This window comes from Leptonotus elevatus, chromosome 1 (assembly GCF_054856555.1).
Source record: "Leptonotus elevatus isolate MCC_2025b chromosome 1, RoL_Lele_1.0, whole genome shotgun sequence".
Lineage (NCBI taxonomy): Eukaryota > Metazoa > Chordata > Actinopteri > Syngnathiformes > Syngnathidae > Leptonotus > Leptonotus elevatus.
Window position 1 is genome coordinate 1,099,621 of NC_141239.1, and position 22,363 is coordinate 1,121,983.

Genomic DNA, 22,363 nt, shown 5'->3' on the forward strand with positions numbered 1-22,363 from the left:
CCTTCACTCCCGGCTGTTTTACTGGATTTTGACAGATTTTGCAAGTGTTGTGTTCTATTGCTATAAAAACATGAAACCTACCAAAAGTAAGATGAAAGTCTCTTCTTTCTATCTGTTTCCGTTTTGCAGCAATTAGCATTAGAATATAGCCAAGTGTCATCATTATTCACAAATCGATTTAGAATTCTGAGTACGGTAATTGAGGGTTTTTTTTTCAACCTGGTCCTGGTTCATTTCTTATGCTCTGCTACCACCTGCTGGCCGTCTTTGTAATAACTACCATTTCTTCAACCGTTTCTCCAAGCCTTCTATACTCAAGCATTAAAAAACACACACACTAAAAACGTATAAATACGTCTTTGGGACACTCAAAACATTTAAAATAGAACGTATTTATACGTTTTTGGGAGCAAGCGAGTCAAAGAGCAAACTCGTTAAGACAAATTCAGATTTGATCTGATTTGCCCGGAATCATTTCTTCGCGTCTCTGACCCTTGTTGCCCCTCTTTGTCTTGACCAATCAGATGAAGTGCCGGACGAGCTGGCGGACCCGTTCTACAGGGACCAGTACAAGCAGGAGCACCTGAAGCCACCGGTGGCCAGCCTCCTCCAGTCGGCGGAGCTCTACTGCCGCGCGGGAAGCCTGATTCTTCGGAGCGATGCCGTCAAACCTTTACTGGGTCACAACGCCGTCATCCAGGCTCTGGCCCAGAAAGGTTTATACGTCACCGATCAGGACAGACTGGTCACGGAGAGAGACCTGACCAGCGCGCCCATACTCATGGTGAGTGATCCCCGGGTTTTGATCAATTCAAGGGTTCTGAGTGCGTTTGTGTTCTACGATGAGGCGGCCATGACGATGTGCGATGCTCAAAGAAAAACCGCCGCTAATGACGGGTTTCCTATAGCAACTCATTACCGACTGTTCAGCGCCGGGTAAACACGCGTCACCTCGCTTGAGGCCAAGATACGAAGACCGTCTGGGTTCATGTTTTCATAATACCGTATGTGATTACTCGAAATGCTGAGGAGAGTTGTTGGAACGCTGAGACTGAGTCAAGCATTCTTAATCGAAAATGCTAATTGTTTTAATGGCGCATTCTCACGTGAGCTTCTCTTAATGAAACACCTCAAAAAAAGGCTATTAGGTATGATGGGCATAACAATCAATTCATGCCAAGTCAAGTGTATTCATGTAGCAGCTAATCCCAAAAGATAAAGCCTCACGTCCTTCATCGCCCTCGAGCCCACTCAAAGTGGGGTGTGGGGGAGAGAACAGGCCAAAAGGGCGAGAGAATAGTTGCATGTGAGAGTGCAGGAATAAGTTGTCGTTTTAAAGCCTGCTCAAATCTTTTTCTTTAGTCATGAAAAGACCAGAATGTTATTTTTTATCGGGAATTTATTTTTAATAAATCGGGCAGATGTTGTTGTTTTTTATATATAACTGGGATGTTTTAAAAAATATATATTAATAAATTGGTCTGATTTTTTGGGGATAAAAAAATTCAGATTTTTTAATTTTAATAAATCAGGCAGATATTGTTTGTTTTTTAATAATTGGGAAGATTTTTTTCTTATTAATCAGGCAGATTATTATTTTTTTAAATAAATCAGGCAGATTTTTTTTTAAATAATTGGGATGTTTTTTTTAAATTATTAATCAGACAGATTTTGAATAAATTGGTCAGATTTTTTTTTTAATAAATCGGGCAGATTTTCTTCAATAAATTGGTCTTTTTTATATATATAAACTGGGCAGATTTTTTTTCAATAAATGGGAAGATTTTGTTTTTTATATATATATATAATTGGGATGTTTTAAAAAAAAATATATTAATCAGGCAGATTTTGAATAAATTGGTCTGATTTTTTAGGGATAAAAATTTTCAGTTTTTTTTATTTTAATACATCGGGCAGATATTGTTTGTTTTTTAATAATTGGGAAGATTTTTTACTTATTAATCAGGCAGATTATTATTTTTTTAATAAATCAGGCAGATGTTTTTTTTAATAATTGGGATGTTTTTTTTAATTATTAATCAGGCAAATTTTGAATAAATTGGTCTTTTTTTATATATAAACTGGGCAGATTTTTTTTCAATAAATGGGAAGATTTTTTTTCTTATTAATCAGGCAGATTTTGAATAAATTGGTCTTTTTATATATATAAATTGGGCAGATTATTTTTTTAAATAAATGGGAAGATTTTTTTTCTTATTAATCAGGCAATTTTAAAATTAAAAAATAGGGCAGATTTTCTTTTAATAAGTTTTTTTTCAATAAATTGGTCAGATAAAAAAAAAATTGGTCAGAATTTTTATATATATATTTTTTATTTATTTATTTATTTATAAATCAGCCATATTTTTTGTGTGTGTGTCATAACGCAAATTAGGCTAAAACCGATTGCACTTCTGGCTGTAAATAATGAGCAGTTAATGTGTTGAGGGTCTTTTTGGGGGGGGGGGGGGGGGGTGGGCGGGGGGGCTTGATGACGAGACGTGGCAGAAACGTCTCACGCTTGGCGACCATGGCTTCAAAAGGTGTCTGCATTGCAGTGTGCCCTCCCTTCCCCGACTCCTCCCTCCGCCATCTTTCGCACGCTTCCTTTCTTCGGTCACCCGCCTCCGCGCGTCCCGCGCGTCGAGCCTTTCTCGAAGGATTCCCTCTGCAATCACAAACCTCGAGTTTCAGCCGGAATCAATCTTTCCACTACTGGATGACGAGGCCTGTCGTTGTACCGAACGCATGTTCGAGAGCTTCGGGGTTTTTAGTTGTAAATCATCGTTCAAGGACGTTTGAATGTTGATGATGTCATGGAGGATTGGAGATCTGCTCAAATGCTCAATAAGAGCATTTTGTTTCACAACTGAGAAAGGAAGGCGGAGACGAGCTAGCAGTAAGTTTAGGTTGTGCTTGTTGGAGTCCAAATCAACTGGGCTGCGACTTAGTGCGGCGTCATATTTGATTGTTAAAACAGTTTACTTTTGCTATTGCTTTTCAGTGAGTTCAAAAACGTTTGACATTGTAAATGTTCATCTTTGCAACTTCATGTCCTACAAATTCAATTAAACTGGCAATTCCAAATTCCATTAAGGCAGATTTGAGCTAAGCTTTGCTGACAAAGCTCGACAAATATGCTCACCACCTGCGACACAGCAAACATTTTCCTTTTTGATTTCTTCTTTGAATTGTTTATGTCCACATCTGCTTTCCACTCTATGTATTTTTGTCAAACGATAAATATTTAAAATCAGATTAATCACATTTTAGAATTCAAATTAATCTCGATTAATCACTTAATAAAAACGGCTTTTTTTTAATCAATATTTTTTCCCCGCCCAATTTGAAGTGCACCAGGTTTCGTGTTAATTCTTTTGACATTTAATGTTACGAGGACGTCTTCAACATCTTTTGATCCACTGCACATGTTCATCCTCCTCTTTTTCTTGCATCATTTCAAACGGGAAAAACATGAGCCCAATATTTAGGCATGAACAAATATTCTAAATGTGATACGCAAACATTTCTTTAATGCATGTAATTATGTTTATTGCTCGAACAACCGGCGCTACCTTAAACGTCGCCATCCGCTGTCACGCTAAAGGATCATCTATGGTCAAAATTAATCATCTGCGTTAATTCATGACTAATGCAATATTTTTTTGTGATGCTTTAACAGCACTAATTTTTATAGTTTCCTACTTTTGCTGACTGTATTCATGCATATTATTATTATTTTTTTCATGCATATTCTAACGCACCAAATAATTTTTCATTACTAGCGAATGTCATTCTTCACCCTGAAAAAAAAAGTAAAACATTCAACCTAAACTTAATTCAACTTTGAACTTTAAATTGTTACACATTGTGGATGAGCTGTTCAGAAAATGGAGGAATTTTGTTCAAATTGGAGATCATTTGAGCGAGAAACAGCAGTTTTATTATACTACGAAATAGCTTCCACATTTTTGAAACATCCCGGATATGCTAATGCTATTGGTGGATCGGACACTTGTTTTGTGTTAGCGCTTGGGCTGTGCAATCAGTAGAAATTCAATTACAATTGAGATGATTACACTCCACGATTACAGAATCGGCATAATCGTAAAAACAAAACCCACGATTCATACAAATTTTGGGTTGTTTTTAGACATGCGCACACAAGGTCCTCCGCCATGCTACTCTCTCAAAGCTAGCTAGCTTGCACTTTTTTTTTATTATTTTTATTTTTTTTACTTAACGAATTTGATCAATTGTGTTTGGTCTTAAAAGGAACTTGCAGAACATACTGTTTTTCAAACAATGTATTTATTTATTTATTTGTCTTAATATTTTTTACGTTGAAACATTTTCTTGTTTCTACCAAAAAATTTATTACAACAACAATTACAACAAAAAAGCCCTAGTTAGCGCTACTGTCAGTAACATTACTGACCAGTGGTGTTGTCGCTTTCACGACATGATGATTTAACAGACGAGGGGTGTGCCCAAAAATCGATTCTCATTTAGTACGATTCAGAATCAATTTTAAATGCCCCAAAATCGATTCTAAATTATTTTATACTGTCTTGCCTTTGTCTGTGCGTGCCTTTATTTGGAGCGCCGTTCATGTTGTACCTGTTTTGGCCACTTAGGGGCAGTATAGTTCCACGCGGTCTGATACACTGTTAAGCCGCATTAGAGAGTAGAAGGAAAAAGTCCCGATCAAGTTATTCCAATAAAAGTTTGTTTTTTTTTGCAGCGTGGAGCCGTTCTTTTGAGTGATAAAAGTGCCGCGAGTAGCGCGCTAATTAGCATTAACGAGTCAGACTGGAGCAGATCATTACGATTCCTTGCACATCTATAGATTGAAGCAAAAATCATTGTCAATCAAATCATTTTGAATTAAAAAAATCACAATCGAATCGTGAGACGTTCAAAGATTCCCACCCCAAAAACAGACACAATTTGTTCGTTAAATTAGCACATGAACATTAGTTACCTTTCTTGACTTGGCTTCTTTGCATTTTTTTACCATTTCTTTGTCCGTTCAATTTCCTACATCACCTTTCAGATAATTTTTCTTGATCTTAGTTTTTAATACCGAGTTCCTACCCAATATCAAACGGAAGTCCTGTTCGTCGAGCCAGTGATTATTTTCAATTGCGGATAAGGTTGCATTTTGTCACTGTCGGACCTCGGCCCAAAACCGTCACGAATATTCGCAGTTGCTCAATGAGTTTTTGTTACACAAAGTCCACAGTATCTGCCGCCTTCAAATCCTTCTTGCTTTTCACTTGAGTTACAAGCGGAGGAAAGCGATGACCTCATGCTTTTCCGACGACTGTAAAATAAGAATAACTCATGTCGAGGAGGCGGAGGAGGCGGAGGAGGAGGAGGGTTAGGAGTGCGGCAGTAAGTCAGTCAGTCAGTCAGAGGACAAATGGTTGCAGAAACGCGGGGACGGACGCTCGTGTGACGCTGACGAGTCCAAGCCGTTAATTAGGGCGGGAGATGAAGAGTAAAGGAAAAGCGCGGTCACGCGCGAGGGAGGAGGAGATGACGTGCAGTACTGCAGCAGAGTGGAGGGCGGGGTCTCACAGTGAGTCGACAGAGCGTCTGCCGCGTGGACGGCTGCCCCCCACCCCCCCTTGCCGTTGAACACGCGCTCACGGCAAAGTCTGTCAGACCCTCACGAATGTGCGCGCGACCTCTGTTTCACATTTTTTCCACTTTTGTTAACAAATGTATGAAAACCTAGATTTTTTTTTATTGTACATTTAGAACAGATATTACATTTGTGATTAATCGTGAGTTAACTATTGAAGTCTTGCGATTAATTACAATTTAAAAAAAAAAAATCGCCTGATGCAATAAAAAAATTTTTTTTTTAAATTAACGATTATTAAAAATTAGGGGCATCAGGCGATTAATTTTTTTCGTAATCAATCGCATGACTTCACTAGTTAACTCCCAATTAATCACAAATTTTAGATCTGTTCTAAATGTACAATAATTTTTTTCTAGGTTTTCATACTCAAAAATGTGAAACTAATGTAAATAGTTTAAATTAATTTGACGTCTATAGCCGTCAATGGCAGTGAATGAGTGATTTGTGAGTTAACTATTGAAGTCATGCGATTAATTACGGTTAAAACTTTTAACCGCCTGACGCCTGTAATTTTTAACAATCATCTAGTTAGGCGATTAAAATTTTTAATTGTAATTAACCGCATGACTACTTAACTCACGATTAATCACAAATTTTATATCTGTTCTAAATGTACAAAAAAGAAAATCTAGGTTTTCATACTCTTGTTAACAAAAGTGTGATTTTTTTTTTAAAACTAATAGAAATAGTTCAAATGAATTTTTGACGTCTATAGCCGTCAATGGTAGTGAATGAGTTAATCGTGAGTTAGTCATGTGATTAATTACGATAAAAAAAAATTTGCGCCCGACGCCCCTAATTTTTAACAAATCATCTCCTCAGGCGATTCATTTTTTTAATTGTAATTAATCGCATGACTTCACTAGCTAACTCACGATTAATCACAAATTTTATATCGGTTCTAAATGTACAATAAAAAAAATTCTAGGTTTTCATACTCTTGTTAACAAAAGTGGGGAATTTTTTTTAAACTAATAGAAATAGTTCAAATGAATTTTTGACGTCTATAGCCGTCAATGGCAGTGAATCAGTTAATTATCTGCCGAGTGTTAAAAGACTGATATCGAAAAGAGTTGGAGACCAGAAGGATGGCGCAATAATTGAATTTGTCTGCAGAAGGGCACGAACCTTCATAAAAGCACTCCGTTTGCCACGAGGTTCCAGTTGAGTATTTTGTTCGTTTTTTTTGTGTTGCCGTTTGCAGCCGAGCCTCGCGAGTAGGCGCAAAATCCTGCCATCAAAACTCTCGTTTTGCTCCCATGTTCAGACTGTTTTTGTTTGGCGACAAGGAGGCTACGTATGCGTTTGCTCAGCTGCGTTGACGTTTATTATAAATACCTTTGAGCAAGGTCACACAAAAACGCATGCACAATAGTGGAGGATGAATACCGATGGCCGCTCCTTTTCGTGTGACGGCGCTGCCATATTCGCGCCCCTTATATGGTGCGTCTGTCACCGTGGATGGGGTTTCCTTCTGGCTTCTGCACACGCACACGCGCCACATAGCGCACGCCTTTTAAGTCTGCACTGTACCAGAGTTTGCGGGTGTACGTCGGCTTGACCTTCGGTCAGCGACCTTTCCTGTCAAAAGAGCCATTTTAGGCCAAATAAAGAACCAAAAGTCTGTCTGGAGCCGCAAAACATTTGAACATTGTGAATTTGGGATGAATGGAATAGTGTGTTAGTGTTAGTCTAACGTACTGAGTAGAGCCGCACTATAACAAAAAAATATACAGTGTCCAAATGATCCAATATACTTTGACATTAACTTTAATCTTTCTTTTCCGTTTTTTTATTATTAGTTACATTTTTCATACATTTTTTTATTTATTTTTTTACTAGCAACTGTCTAGTTTTATGGCAACTTTCGGTATTTCTTTTTTTGTTTTGAGTCATTTTATAGGTTTTTTTGCCTTTTGAAAAGAAAACAAATCAGACTTTTTTGGCAATTCCAAAACTATTTTATGTTGTTTTTGTGTGTGGACATTTTAGGTTAATTTTTGAAGATTTTCTTTTTTTTTTTTAATTCAATTCTCTGACATTTTTGGTAATTTCATGGACATTTTATGGGAAATTTCGGTATTTCTTTGTTTGTTTTTAGTCATTTTATTGTTTGAACGTTTTCTTTTCTGCCTTTAAAAAACAAACACACACACCTTTTTTTGGCAATTCCAAAACTATTTTATGGTCATTTTCTGCCTTTTGTGTGGACATTTTAGGTTACTTTTTAAAGATTTTATTTTTTGCCTTTTTTTAAAATTCAATTCTCTGACATTTTTGGGAAATTTCTGCTTTTCCTCTTCTTTTTTGGACATTTTATGGTAATTCTGGGTATTTCTTCTTTTGTTTTTAGTAATTTCATAGTTTGAATGTTTTCTTTTCTGCCTTTAAAAAGGAAAAAGAATTACAACATTTGGCAATTCCAAAACTATTTAATGGTCATTTCTGCCTTTTTGTGTGTGTGGACATTTTAGGTTATTTTTTTGAAGATTTTCTTTTTTTGCCTTTTTTTAAATTCAATTCTCTGACATTTTTGGCAATTTCATGGACATTTTATGGTAAATTTGCTTTTCCTCTTCTTTTTTTGGACATATAATGGTTACTTTTTTGGACATTTGTATGTAATAATAATTTTAAAAAATCGAACTTGCATCTTTCTTTTTTCTAAATCTTTAATTGATATGAAGAATATCCAAAATAATAATAATAATACTAGCAGCAATCAGAATATCCAAAGTTAGCTGTTATGTCTGGTAGAGAAAAAAGGGATCCCACAAACGTAGACCAAAATAAGGACGAATACAATTTGTTTATTTACAGAAAAACTCATTTGCGAAAATCACTAGTACACAAAAAGGCCAGGATAAAAGTGACTAACCGAAAAGAAAAAAAAATCACTTGCAGAAAGCAAGGAGTAAAATAAGTTTCAAAAAGCGCAAGGAGAAAAGTAGGACAATTTACAAACTCGTACGCAACAAAACAAAACGTAGTAAGTACATACACGCGGAATATCAAACTTCAAGATTCAAAGACAAGCAGACTGACGACAAACTTGAAGCATGCGCAGCGAGCGAGGGCAAGAATAATCCGACAGTTGTTGTCAAGCCTTAAGTCGTCCCCTGATTGCAAATGTGCTGCAGGTGCAAGGACACGCCCACTGGCAGCTCCTTTTTGTCATCTTTGACTCGCACAAGACTATGTTGTCTTTCTTGTCGGTTGAGCATTAACTGCTCCAAAGAGCATTTTTACTAGCTTATGAGCGTACTTGTTTTGTTTTTGTTTTGCTACCAGACCTAAAACTTCTGTAGATGGTTTGCGATATTTAGAGTGGTATCGACGGAGGCGCCTAGTTTTCAAAGTGAAAATATTTTTTGCTCAGTGTCCGTGAGACCTGGTACGAAATGTCCTGACCTTCCAGCATCATCAAGTGCTTTCATATGAACTCTTTCCATTTTAGTAAGCTAAATTTGTCGCTGTCAAAACCATCCATGCTTCAATTCTTGGTGCCTCTCTGCACGGAACTCCCACACATACTTGGATACGTTTCTTGCCCTCTTTAACGATTGAGGAGTTTTATGCTAAAAGAAGCTCAGGGAAGCTTCAATCACAAAAAAAAAAAAAAAAAAGCGCGGTCGATTTTGATGGAAATCTTGGCTGGATCTCGAGTCTTAAGCTGCTTTGCCCAAAGCTCAGTCAGTCAGTCGTGCTGCATTAACTCTGTTTGCGGTGTCAAATATTGGCCAATGTTTGTACAGTGCTGGAATTCCAAAACATGTTTGATATGTTACAAAACTTGGCCGCTCGCAGGATTTAGGTTTTATACATAGTATATGTTCAAACGTTTTTGACTGCGCCTGCGAATGAACGTCTTTCATTCATTGCATATAAAAAGTCGACATTCCCCTGCATGCCAGGTTTTGTGATGTATATATCAACCGAGACCAAGATAAGTCATGTCAAAACCTTCCCCACCACTAATCAATCAATTGAAAAAATAACACCTTTGAAGTCAAAATAAACACATGAGATGAAGTGTGTACACCCTCTTATAACTGGGTAAGATAGGTTACATTATTTATTTATTTATCAGGGCATGAAATTAGTTTTTACCCCATATGGGGTATTTTGTCCAAAATGTGGACACTCTTTGTAACTGTGATAAATAAATAAAATGACTTATTTATTTATTTATTTATCAGGGCATGAAATTAGTTTTTACCCCATATGGGGTATTTTGTCCAAAATGTGGACACTCTTTGTAACTGTGATAAATAAATAAAATGACTTATTTATTTATTTATTTATCAGGGCATGAAATTAGTTTTTACCCCATATGGGGTATTTTGTCCAAAATGTGGACACTCTTTGTAACTGTGATAAATAAATAAAATGACTTATTTATTTATTTATTTATCAGGGCATGAAATTAGTTTTTACCCCATATGGGGTATTTTGTCCAAAATGTGGACACTCTTTGTAACTGTGATAAATAAATAAAATGACTTATTTATTTATTTAATAATTGATTGATCTTTGGCATATTTTCTTACATTACAGGGGTGTGTAGACATTTTATAGTACTCTATATACTGCATTTGTCATTTTCCAATGAAAGACATTGGGGAAGGCCTTTTTCCTTTATCAGTCCTCAAAGCAAGGTCTGTAAAGGCACATGTGAGTTTGGCGTGGAAGAACTTTGACTCCACTCTGACCGAAACCCCCTCAAACACACAGATGAGCTCGAACAGATCCCCCGACTCCAATAACAACCACCGCTGACCTCACATGTTATTCTGGATGGATGGACAAAATGACTAGGATAATGCTTTTTTTGAACCGATAAACCAATTATTTGGAAAGTGACGATGTTGATATAACCGATAAGTAAGCCGATAATTGTTTGCAAAATGAACTTGAATACAAATATACTTTTGAGTGAAACATTGTGTGAAGCGCAATGAAGCAGAATTTGATTGACATCTCTGCTTCAAAGACAACCAGTAACTCGTAAGTTTGCCAAAACAAAACATTCATGTTTTAAAAAATGCAACCAAAAACTGCCAGCGTAACATTTTGTAAAGAAAGCCCACACCGGCGACTGCCATGTTGCCATGATGCATCTTCTGTGAACACGAGGTCGCGCGCATTATGACATCACAAATATGCGACACTACTATCGGAAAGGGGAGGGGTTGAGGACTTGGGCACAACTTGAGCCACAATCACAACGGATGGACCAACGTGGCACGTCTGTTATCGGCGGATTTCTTTATTATCTGGTTTATCTGTATGAAGTCAAATTGATCGATAATTGCCGATAATTATTAAAAAATGACACAAGCTGTTGAAAAGGGGTGTCTGTCCCATTACTTTTGTTCAGCTTGTAACAAAACAATATTTCTTAAAGTTAACAGAAACCACTTCATGTGTCATCATAGTTGTGTTTTGTTCTTTTTGAAAACGTGGGTGTCATGAATTGAATGAAAGATTTCTGTATCAGATTTCTTTTTCCAAATGAGAAAAAAAATGAGTCTCGCCATTTTCCTCCCGGATCAAATGTGTTTGATTTTCTTGTTATTAAATCACGAAAAGAATTGCTGCTGACATCGGGCCCTTTCGAGTCAGGTTTTGGTGTCATGTGTCGTACTTCTTCTTCTTCTTCTTCTTCTGGAGTAGTTTGCTTCCAACGAGCATATTTCTTCCTTAGCATGCCGTCTGCTTAGATTGGCAGGATGAGCGTGTGGCGACGACGCCAAGCACCAGCCCAGTCGTTGCCTTTTTTTTTTTTCTTACAGGGAAACGCACGGCGCTGGCCAACAAAACGGTCGCCGGCGGGATCAGGTCTTGTAGGTTGCGGAGCATCTGACTTGAGATGTTTGTTCGGTTGGGATGGATGCTTTGCTAAGTTGCAATATTTCTAAGTGGACCCGCAGCGCGACAGGAAAGGGAAGTGGATTTCACCTTCCTTGGTTTTCTTTGGTCCTTCCTCGGGTCTCCTGACGTCGGTGTTCGGTTTAGGTGAACGGTATGAGATTTTTTCTAATAGTTTTTTTGGTGAGCTAACAAATACACGCACGCACGCACATACACATACTCACCCACACACACACAAAAAATAATAATAATAATAAAAAATTAAAAAATTAAAAAAATAAAAAGAGCAATGATGATGACATTTCCGAATGAACAATACTGAGCTCTTAATAGAAAAAAAAATAAAATAAAAATAGAAAAAAAAGGAAAGGGAAGTAGAGGTCAAATGGGCCCGGCCCGGCCCAGAGTTAGATTAGAAAGGCCAGCAGAATGTCAAGCTTTGTGTACCGAGGGTGTTGATGGCTGGCGGAAGCGTCCACACGAAGCGAGTGGCTCCAAATGAGCTCAAATATGTCCAGCGCAAAAAAGCAGGCCTCTCGTTTGGAGAGCGGGTTTGAATGTCATAAGGGATGCGCGTCTGGACTGGTTGAGGACGTTCTACAAAAGCTCCTCTTCAACATTACGAGCCAGAGTGGGATCGAAGCTCACAAGGAGCGTAAGCGCATTTCCTTCTTTAGGCTGAGGAAGCACATAAAAAGCGGAGAGAAGCAGGGTTACTTTTCAAATGTAATCCGTTACAGTTACAAGTCACCTGCTAAAAAAAAAGAAGTTAGTAATGTAATCCAAGTACCATAATATTAAAGTAATGTAACTGGATTACTTTTGGATTACTCCAATATTGAGTATACTCATGAAGACAAAATCCAAATAAATATCACCACAATATATATTCTATACAATGTGCCCCTGCTATTTGCGGGTGATAGGAACCCGGACAGCCGACAAATCCTTGTGTAATTAAAAAGCATGTAAGCTATTGATTGATTGAAGGTCAAATGCTGTTTTCGAACTGTCACTGAAAGCAACCACACCTCACAGTTGGACAGATGGACAGATGGACAGATAGATGAACTTTTATCCCAGTCCCAATTGTAGCCGTGTGTATGTCGTGTATGATGTTTAAATAGTGATAAGATTTGTTTGGAAGGTGTAACTCACGTTATGGTTGTAGGCTAGCGGGCTAGCTAGCAAGAAGCTACAGCGCGTAGCATGCCGCTGGACTCTCAGCTCAAACTTTCGCTCCGAGTAAGTTCCAGTGAATACCGGTCGCCATTTCCTCCTCCCGTCCGTGAAGCTTTTTCCCGCGTTTGGAGGACAAGACTAGTCAGTTCGTTTGTCCCCACCTCCCCGTCATGTCCCACTCTCTCTCTCTCTCTCTCTCTCTCTCTCGCCCTCGCTCTCATCATAGAAATTGTAATCCCTCGAAGTAATAATTTTTTAAATAAATGTACCTGTAATCTGATGACATGTTTTTCCCTGTAACTGTAAGGGAATACAGTTTAAAAAAAAAAAAAACATGTATTCCGTTACTCCCCAAGCCTGAAGAGAAGCCCATGCTGAAATATAATATATTGCAGGAGGACGTAATAATAAATGATGATTGGCAATTTCCGAAAGGAAAGTCAAAATGGCGGCCTTACGCCGTGTTTGAAGTCGGATCGATCCCACTCGGAGTATCCCAGTTGTGCCCTCAAAGCGTCTGAGGCAAACGTAAACGGCGAAGTTGGCCTATTGGGACAAATTGTTTGCCGTTCTGGTTAACGCCGTCGTTCCAAATCGCGTTGTGTCACCTAAACATATGTTTTTAGATTTACATTTGCCTCAAACGCTTTGAGGGCAGAACTGACACGATCCAAGTGGGATCAATCTCATTTCCCCGCTTTCCTCGAATGCAGCATCTTTCCTGGGTGAAGCGATGCTCGCCGCTCGTTGAAAAGCGTTGGACTTTGGATCGTTGTCATTTGATTTGTGAGGATTATTTCCATTTGAAAATGTGCTCCGATGTTTTTTGGAGTACTGCAACGACATCCTGGTTTGGATGCTCGTCACAGGCAAAAGCAATTACTGCACAATACGCTGTGGAAATGAAGCGTTGCGTTGTGTGTGTTTGGAATTTTTTGTTTGGAGTTTTTTTTGGGGGCGAATTTATGAAAAATTAAATGCACTAGTTGGATGTAACCACAGCGATCGAGTCAGTCTTAACCAGTTTAAAAAGAACAGAACAGCTACGCTTTTGTTTAAAATCATTTCATGTGCGACCAACTTCCTGATTCAGCAAAACGGATAAATGGCGGAACCCTATAGGAGGTTGGGACAAAGCACACGTAGGAACGCTAAAGGTCGACAATATCTTTTGTTTTGCATAAGATGTTGTTAGAGTAGACAATATTTGTATTCTACTCTTTGCGTGTTCAATTAACTGAATGGTGAGATTCTGGTGAAGAAGTCCCTTTGCAAAGGTATCATTAAAACAGAAGCTTCTGATGACAAAAACTGACGACACTCAAACCGTGTTCCGTTCAGATTGTGTGTCCCTCCTTCTTCTGCACATCATTATTTATTGAAAAGTGGGTGAATACGAAAAGTCTCCTCCCATCAGCAAGTTCAGCAAGTTCCCATAGGTATAAATCAGATTAGAGAAAAACAATAATACATCAGCCTGTCCCTCCCCTCTTCCGACTGAGACCGGTACCAGGCTATACTCCCTTCTTTTCTCAGGAGAGTGAGACAGATAAGAATACAATAGACAATACTATTCATTGAGCTACACAGCTATAACTAAATGACTCCAAAAACGGCTAAAATATAAATTGAAACTGAAAAACAATGTTAATAATTTAACAATGTCTTAAGAGTTATCAAAATCAACCCTATGTTATGCTAGTTGTAGCGGCATTCACTGGAAGCCCGCTAAACCGTTTTCTGAGTTGTCTGTGTTGTACAGTATCGTATACGTTGTCGAGATATGAGCTGTCTGTCAGACAATTAAAAACATTTTAAAAAAGGACAAATGCGTGCTTCAAGCTGTTTACAACGTATTTGATCAAACCACCGAATTTAGGAAATTCTGCTAGCTTAATGCTAATCACACAGGCCTTTAGACTGGTCCGATTGTTTCAAGAAAAAAAATGCAATTGAAGATGAGTTACACGGTCGTTATGTGCAATCGCGCAACATAATGAGACATTATTGATTGATTAGCATGACTCACTTTTTGATACCTGCCTCCGCAGACGTCCCACTTGGCGCTGATTGACACGCTGATGATGGCGTACACGGTGGAGATGATGAGTGTGGAGCGGGTCACGTCCTGCATCAACAGGCACTGCTCCGCAGGCCCCTCGCACGTCGACGCGGGCGCCCACGAGCAGCCTTATGACACCGAGGACGCCATCGCCGTGTGGCTCAACAAGGTAAGGACATCCTTAACAAGTACACGTACTTTTTTAGTCAATAAGTCAGCAGTTGAATCCTTGTCGCAGTTGTTTCCATTCTTTTTTTATTCTTTTTAAAAAAAAAAAATCTTTCATTTTTTTATATTTTTTTTCTTTCATTTTTTTATATATTTTTTCTATTATTTTTTATTTTTTTTTCTCTTGTTGTTTCCATTCTAATGTTGTTGCATGAGAGCAATTGAAGAAGCAGGATCTCGATTTTATGTCAGAGAGCTTATGTCGCATTAAATGACATCAGCCTCACATTGAAAGATCCGATGTCAATTGAGAAAAAAAATTCAGAATACATTCTACTAAGAACTTTGAGCTTCTCCGTTATCCGAGACATTTGCAATATGCGGCTAGCTAGCTAGCTATGCCTGGCGGGGACCGCTTTAGAGCGCCTCATTGTGACTGTCTTGGAGAGAAGTTGGAAGAGCAAGGTGAAACAAAAAAAAGTCGGACAGTCACTGTGTGGAATGGGACTTCAAACTGGTGTAGCCATTTTAGAGTGCCTCGTTGTCGGCTGTGAGTGTGCACACATCATGCAAAGAAAGCACAAGGAGGGGGGAAAAGGTCAAAATAAAAAAAGTCTGACTTTACAGTTTGTGTGTGGACCGAGCTTCAGGCAGGCGTGAGTGCTTTAGAGTGCCTCATTGTTGGCCACGAGTGCACGCATGTCATGGAGAGGCGGAAGAGCGACTGGAGCGGGGAGGAAAATCGGATACAAATGCCAGCTTGTGAAAAAGGGGCTTGGTGCTGGCCTGGCCGCTTTAGAGTGCCTCGTTGTCACATCATGGAAAAGGCTATATTTTTTCCAGCTTAAATATGTCGTCATGTGTAGTTACAAGAAAGATAGTAGATGAGTAGTTTCCATTTTTCCTGGTCAGAGCAGTGGTATTTGATTGACGGCGTAGTTTCAGCACATTTGGCGGACACTCCCACATGGAGGACCGAAACGGACAAAATTCAAAAGAAATAAATGACGAGAAGTGAAAATAAAAACGGATATAAAAAAATAGAATTCGAAAATTTTCCGTCTTCTTCCGTTCCGTCTTCAATTCCGCTTATCCGGGGTCGGGTCGCGGGGGCAGCAGCTTTAGCAGGGAAGCCCAGACTTCCCTCTCCCCAGCCACTTCAGCCAGCTCCTCCGATGGGATCCCAAGGCGTTCCCAGGCCAGCCGTGAGACGTAGTCTCACCAGCGTGTCCTGGGTCGTTACCCGGGGCCTCCTGCCGGTAGGACATGCCCGGAACACCTCCCCAGGGAGGCGCCCAGGAGGCATCCGAACCAGATGCCCCAGCCACCTCAACTGGTTCCTCTCAATTCGAAAATTTTATCCCCCAAAATTTATATAAATGGAAATAAAAACTATATATATATATATATATATATATATATATATATATATATAATAGACAAGATAAGTTCTCATGACCACTCTCCTCCCACATGTGATCCCCGTTCACATCTTCTCGCCAAAGGCAAAGACAAGCAGGTTTTATTTGCAGACATGAAAACACACGGCGGATTGTTTCCAGAACTTGCGCCGCATGCTTCGGATTGGCTGATTGATCCGCGCATCCCCGGGCCAAGATGTTGCATCACAGTTTGCACGGAACCTTTTAAGACTGTGAAGGCAGCGCTGCAATTAAAGTTGGTGCTGAAAGCCATGTTTCATTTTATGTGGGAGGCTTTTGTTTTTTGTCTATCCGTGGCTCCGCCCCTTAACACAAACTCACCATTCAGGGCCTACACCGGCAGACGGCTGCGTGAAATATGACCTTTGTTATGCTATCTATGTCACTCCGCAGGTGAATGAGCACCTGAGGGACATTCTTGTCGAAGAGCAGAAGCTGAAAGAAGGTTCCCACCAGGAATCGAACTTAACGCCCAAGGTAAAAACACCAGCTATTACCAAAACCACTATTAGCTGTTGATCTTCTTTCCCGTGAGTTTTGACACTTTTTCAGCCATATTTGACCATTTTGGTCACGCTAATAATGTATTGCCACAAAAGCTACAGTGTATAAAAAAAAAAAAAGTCCACACCACCTGTTCAAGTGCCAGGTTTTTGTGATAAAAAAAATGAGATCAAGTAAATCATTTCAAAACATGAACGTGGCCTTTTACATGCACAACTGCCCAAATAGATTTTGTGCGAACACATGCTGCTATTTCAAACTGTTCATAATTCCTTTCCCGTTGCCCAGAATGATTGGCTTCTGATAAGAACAAGGCGTGTCAGGCGATTCAAAAGTTTCATCGTAATTAATGGCATGACTTCAATAGTTTTATAAATCTGTTCTAAATGTACAAGAAAATATTTTTTTTCAAAGTTTTCATTCTTTTGTTAACATAAAAGTGGAAACAAATGTTAAATTAATAGAAATATGGCTGCATCTATTAGTCATTGATATAGTAATTTTATAATACTTCCTAAAATTGAGTTACAATTAAAAAGATGTACTGTACTGTAAAAAAGAAAAGAAAAAAAAGTGTGGTATTGATTTGTGTTGAGATCGTTTTTCTGCCACTAGATGGCATCATTGCATTGACACTGTTGACAGCTCAGCGCTATCTAAACTTGAACATAAAGTAACTTGTGAAATTGTGCACATTTTTAAAATTGTAAAATACACTTTGACCCCAGTCTCCACAAATATATGCATTATTATTCAATGTATTCCATTTTGACGAGGACGTGTCTGCTGCGTTGCGACTGGAATTCCGCCAGTACAGGCTTTCCAAGTAAGAGCCGGTCATTAATCGCGTGTAAAAAAAATTTAAAGGAACTTTAAATTGACAGTCGACGATATCATAAAAACAAAAGAGACACTTTGTCATTTTAGTCCATTTTTTCGGTACTGGCATAAAAGTCCACGTTTGTCCGTGGGTGAGTCAAGCTAATAATTTCGTCTATCTTCAGATTTGATGCTAAGCTAGGTGCTAGGCTTTTCTTTCATTTAGCCGAATACCAAACGTAACCGTTCCAGACACGGCTGCGCGTCAAAAGCAAACACAAACGGCGCCGCGCCTCAACGCAGAGCGCACGGACACAAGAACTGCTCAGTCACGCGCCAGCTGCAGAGAAATGTTGGCACGAGCTGCGGCATTGCTGTCAGAGCCGACAAAGATGGGAGAGGAAGACCGCGGGGGGGGGGGGGGGGGGCGAGCGAGGATGGCCAATCAGGGCGAGCGGGGAAAAATGTGCGAGACGGGGGGAAAGGGATGCGCTGTCGGCGGGGCCGAAAAGCGGCCTGCTGCTTACGTCAGGACCGTATGACGCGACGGGCACGCGGAGGGACAAACGCACGTCTCGCACGCCGATGTCGTGCTGCAGAACAGCGCTGATGCAAGCCTAATGAGGTCAATGAATCCACGTTTACACGAAGTGGAACAAGTCGGCATCTGCGGAACACAAAACAAAAACAAAAACAAGAAACAGCTCTCCAGTCTTCTTGTTTTTCTTCTGCTGAGTGTCAAATTGCAATTGAATACCTACTGTATAGCTGATGGGTTTTTTTTAACACTTTTAAATTTTTTTATTTGACTATTTCCATGTACATTTAAAGTGACACCGCAGCACAGCAGTGTGACTCCGCATGCAAACGGGATTCATTTTTGACAAAATAGGCTTACTCAAATGTATCAAACACAATTTTTTTTGTCTTAACTCTTTAACCGCCATAAACGTTATATAACGTTTAGTAAAAACCTACGGAGGGGCGCCAAGGACGTTAAAAGACGTTCACTATGGTTTTTTTTGGTTTTTTTGGGAAACGGGTGGAGGAAAGCCTTGGGCAGCTGTGCTGAAAGTATCAAGCAGATCTAGTTAGTATAATGACTCGTTTTGGCCCCTAGATGGCAGCGATGACTCTCTTTGCACAAGGTTGGGTGGGCGTCAGTAGAAGACGTGAGGCGGAGCTAGAGTGTTGAGGGGACAATGGCTGATGAAGCAACAATGGCGACCGGTTGCAAGCAGCTCACGCTTGAGCATTTTTTTTCAAAGACGGAAAGCATCGATCAATACTAGAAAGCGCATTGATGTCGACGATGATGATGACTCCGAGCTTGACGCCAAAGTTGGAAGCCTTGACGCGACCGTAGTAAGTCACGTAGTAAGCCTCTCCGGCTAGCGCTGCTAACGCCGGAAAACGCGCACAACAACCGACCGGGTACTTCTACACAAGCGGACATTCGATCGGGCGATGGAGAGTTGTCGAAAAGCATCGACCAATGCACATTGATGATGATGATGATGGTGAATCCCGAGGTTGACGCCACAGTTGGACGCGGCCTTTATTCTCACGTCATAAAGCCTCACCGGCTAGCGCTGCTAACGCCGGAGCTGCACAAGCGGACATTTTGTCGGACAATGAAGAGTACCCCGAGTCCAATGCATATTCATCGGAGGAGCGGGTACAGTCTGATCACGGAGAAGACACTGGTTCTGGACTACGATGCCACCATGAATGGAGTGGATAAAATGGATCAGAACATCTCTTACCACCCGGTATAGCAACTGAACATTTTCTGTGGACCTTGAAAGATCAGTCAAAATGCTTAAATCGGCTGGCACTAACGGCATCCCTTTTCTGAAAACGTCTGGCAGTCAAAGAGTTAAAAAAGAATGAAAGAAAAGAAACAAGCATCCATCATTTCAGTCTTGAGGCGACGGAAAGGCCGTATGTCTCCCGCTAAGGCTAACACTTCAAATTGGTTAATAATGAATAAAAGTAATAGACAAAATAGGGACAGACCAAAACTGTCAATAAAATATATTAGAGCTGTGCCCAAAAAATCGCAATTCTCCTTTAGTATGATTCAGAATCCATTTTAAATGTCCCAAAATATTCTGTCTTTCCCTTGTTTGTGTGCGCCTTTATTGGGAGCACTGTTCATGTTGTACACGATTTGGCCACTTAGGGGCAGTTTGGTTCCACGCGGTCTGATACACTGCTAAGCCACATTAGAGAGTAGAAGGAAAAAGTCACGATTAAGTTATTCCAATAAAAGTTGTTTTTTTTTTTGCAGTGTGGAGCCATTCAGTGTGGAGTGATAAAAGTGCCGCGAGTAGCGCGCTAATTAGCATTAGCGAGTCAGACTGGAGTAGATCATGACAATTCTTTGCATACATATCAATTGAAGCAGAAATCATTGTCAATTAAGTCATTTGGAATCCAAAATCGTTCAGAATCAAATATCGATTCAGAATCGAATCGCAGACCCAAACATCGGAATCGAATCGTGAGACAGTCAAAGATTCCCAGCCCTAATATATATACATAAATGGAATTTGATGACGTCAAGCTTGCTTTGGGGCACCTCTGATCTTTTCATTTATGCCACACTCAAATTGGCCCTTTTCAGATTTTCATCCATATTTGGAAAAAGTCTGATTCTGCTCTGAAGATATCCGATTCCATGTGCTTCTTTCTCTACACGCTGCAATGACACAAATTGTAATTGTGCCGCTTTAGGACAAAAAAAAAATCGGAATAGTATGTATCACTTGAACTGAGAAGACAATATTTGTTTGACATAAGGAACGTTTAGTGTTTTTCTGATTCCAGTAAAAAATAAAAATAAAACAAGCCTGCAGCGTTAGACAAGTTACTAAATGGACTCAATGAGGAGCTTTTCATCTGCTGTGCGAGTTCCCCCGAAGCAGTTCTCCTGTGTCACATGATGAACTCAAGTATTGAGTGGCCATGACACCTACGGAGAAGAAAAAAAAGAGTAAGAAATGTGGAGATGCAGCTTTAACTTCCGCTGTTCTGGTGAGACTTTCTGCAAGATGTCGATTGCCAGTGGTTTGTTGGATGGGGTTGAGGTCCGGGTTCTCAGGTTCTTCAATAGCGAACTCATCCAAGTGTGTCTTTATGGGCCTTGGTCTCGCATTTAATTTGCATATTACAACAATGAGGGAGGGGCGAGGGAGGGGTGAGGGAGGGGCGAGGGAGGGGCGAGGGAGGGGGCGAGGTCTGCTAAAGTGAAAGTCCGGCTCGGAAGCCCCAACAGGACGCGTCTATTCATTGAGCAGGAAACACACGCACGCACACACGCAAAGACACTTTGTGTATTCTGGAACGGTGTGAATAATCATTAACGGAGGTCTGATGACTAATTGCAAAAAGCACATTTAGTGGGCGGAGACTGAGAATGTTTGTGCCAAATGTGCCGTATTTGCTTTGTTAGCATGTAACTCTTGCACGCATGGAAGTTAAAAAGTCGTTGTTGGCATAACGACTTTTTTTTGTGAATAGAATTCTTAAGTTGTGCGGATCTATCACATGATTATGCAGTCTTCTAAAGTCAGATATTTTATCCCATCTATAACAATAACTGTTTTTTTTTATTTATCAAAAATAGACAGGAGACAATATTACTAAAGACAGCACATGAAGACAGTTTACAAAACAAATCGGCTAGTGTAAATAAGGGGTGGGAATCTTTGAATGTCTCACGATTCGATTCCGATTTTTGGGCCTGCGATTCGATTCAGAATCGATTTTCGGTTGGGGACGATTTCTGCTTCAAAATGATTTGATTGACAATGATTTTTTCTTCAATTTATAGATGTTCAAGGAATTGTAATCATCGACTTCAGTCTGACTCGCTAATGCTAGCATTAGCTACTCGCGGCACTTTTATCACTCAAAAGAACGGCTCCGCGCTGCAAAAAAACTACTTTTATTGGAATAACTTGATTGTGACTTTTTCCTTCTACTCTCTAATGTGGCTACAACGTAACAGTGCATTAGACCGCGTGGAACCACACTGCCCCTCAGTGGCCAAACCGGGTACAACATGAACAGCGCTCCAAATAAAGGCACACACAGACAAAGGCAAGACAGTATAAAATAATTTAAATAAGACGTTTTTATGTGCCTCATTACAGCGCAGCACCAGTTTGAAAACCTTTCTACATGTCACATTGCTCCAACACAACAAACTCTCCATGGCGAGCTCCCCAATCAGGATTTGTTCTTGACAAACCACACAGCAGAAAAAGCCTGCTCGTACTCACAACCAACTCCGAGAGCAGGCGTTCACGTGAAGTCAGGCTTGTACTGGAAGTCGTCATCGACAAAAAGCAGTTCCCGGTTGGAGGAACTTACCATGGATGGCATCAATTACACTACGCGTTAAAACCGCGTGATGGCCGTGAAGCGTCTCAAACTTGTTGTAGCGTCGGTTGAAACGATGAAGCTTTACTGGCGGTCTCAAGTTTCCTTTTCATTCTCCTTTTCTTTGTCTCGTACACAAACCGTTTACACCGTAAAAGCTGGAAAATGAAAACAAACATGACGTCGTCAATTAGACACGTTCACATTTGCTCTACACAGATCGAGTCAGGCTAATTAACTCATTTAATGCCATTGACGGCTTTTGACGTC

General features: G+C 39.8%; 1 protein-coding gene and 1 long non-coding RNA gene across 5 annotated transcripts in view; one reads left to right on the forward strand and one right to left on the reverse strand.

Annotated features, from left to right (window-relative positions):
- Positions 1-22,363, reverse strand: part of LOC147180257 (uncharacterized) — a 124,188-nt gene that overhangs the window by 15,284 nt on the left and 86,541 nt on the right. The window lies entirely within an intron of this gene.
- Positions 1-22,363, forward strand: part of camsap2b (calmodulin regulated spectrin-associated protein family, member 2b) — a 64,431-nt gene that overhangs the window by 8,654 nt on the left and 33,414 nt on the right. For all 4 annotated transcript variants that reach the window (XM_086073559.1, XM_086073579.1, XM_086073570.1 and 1 more), the window contains exons 2-4: positions 525-784; positions 14,761-14,940; positions 16,775-16,858. In XM_086073559.1, coding sequence (XP_085929685.1) covers positions 525-784; positions 14,761-14,940; positions 16,775-16,858 — 524 coding nt within the window. The remainder of the gene's footprint in view (positions 1-524; positions 785-14,760; positions 14,941-16,774; positions 16,859-22,363) is intronic.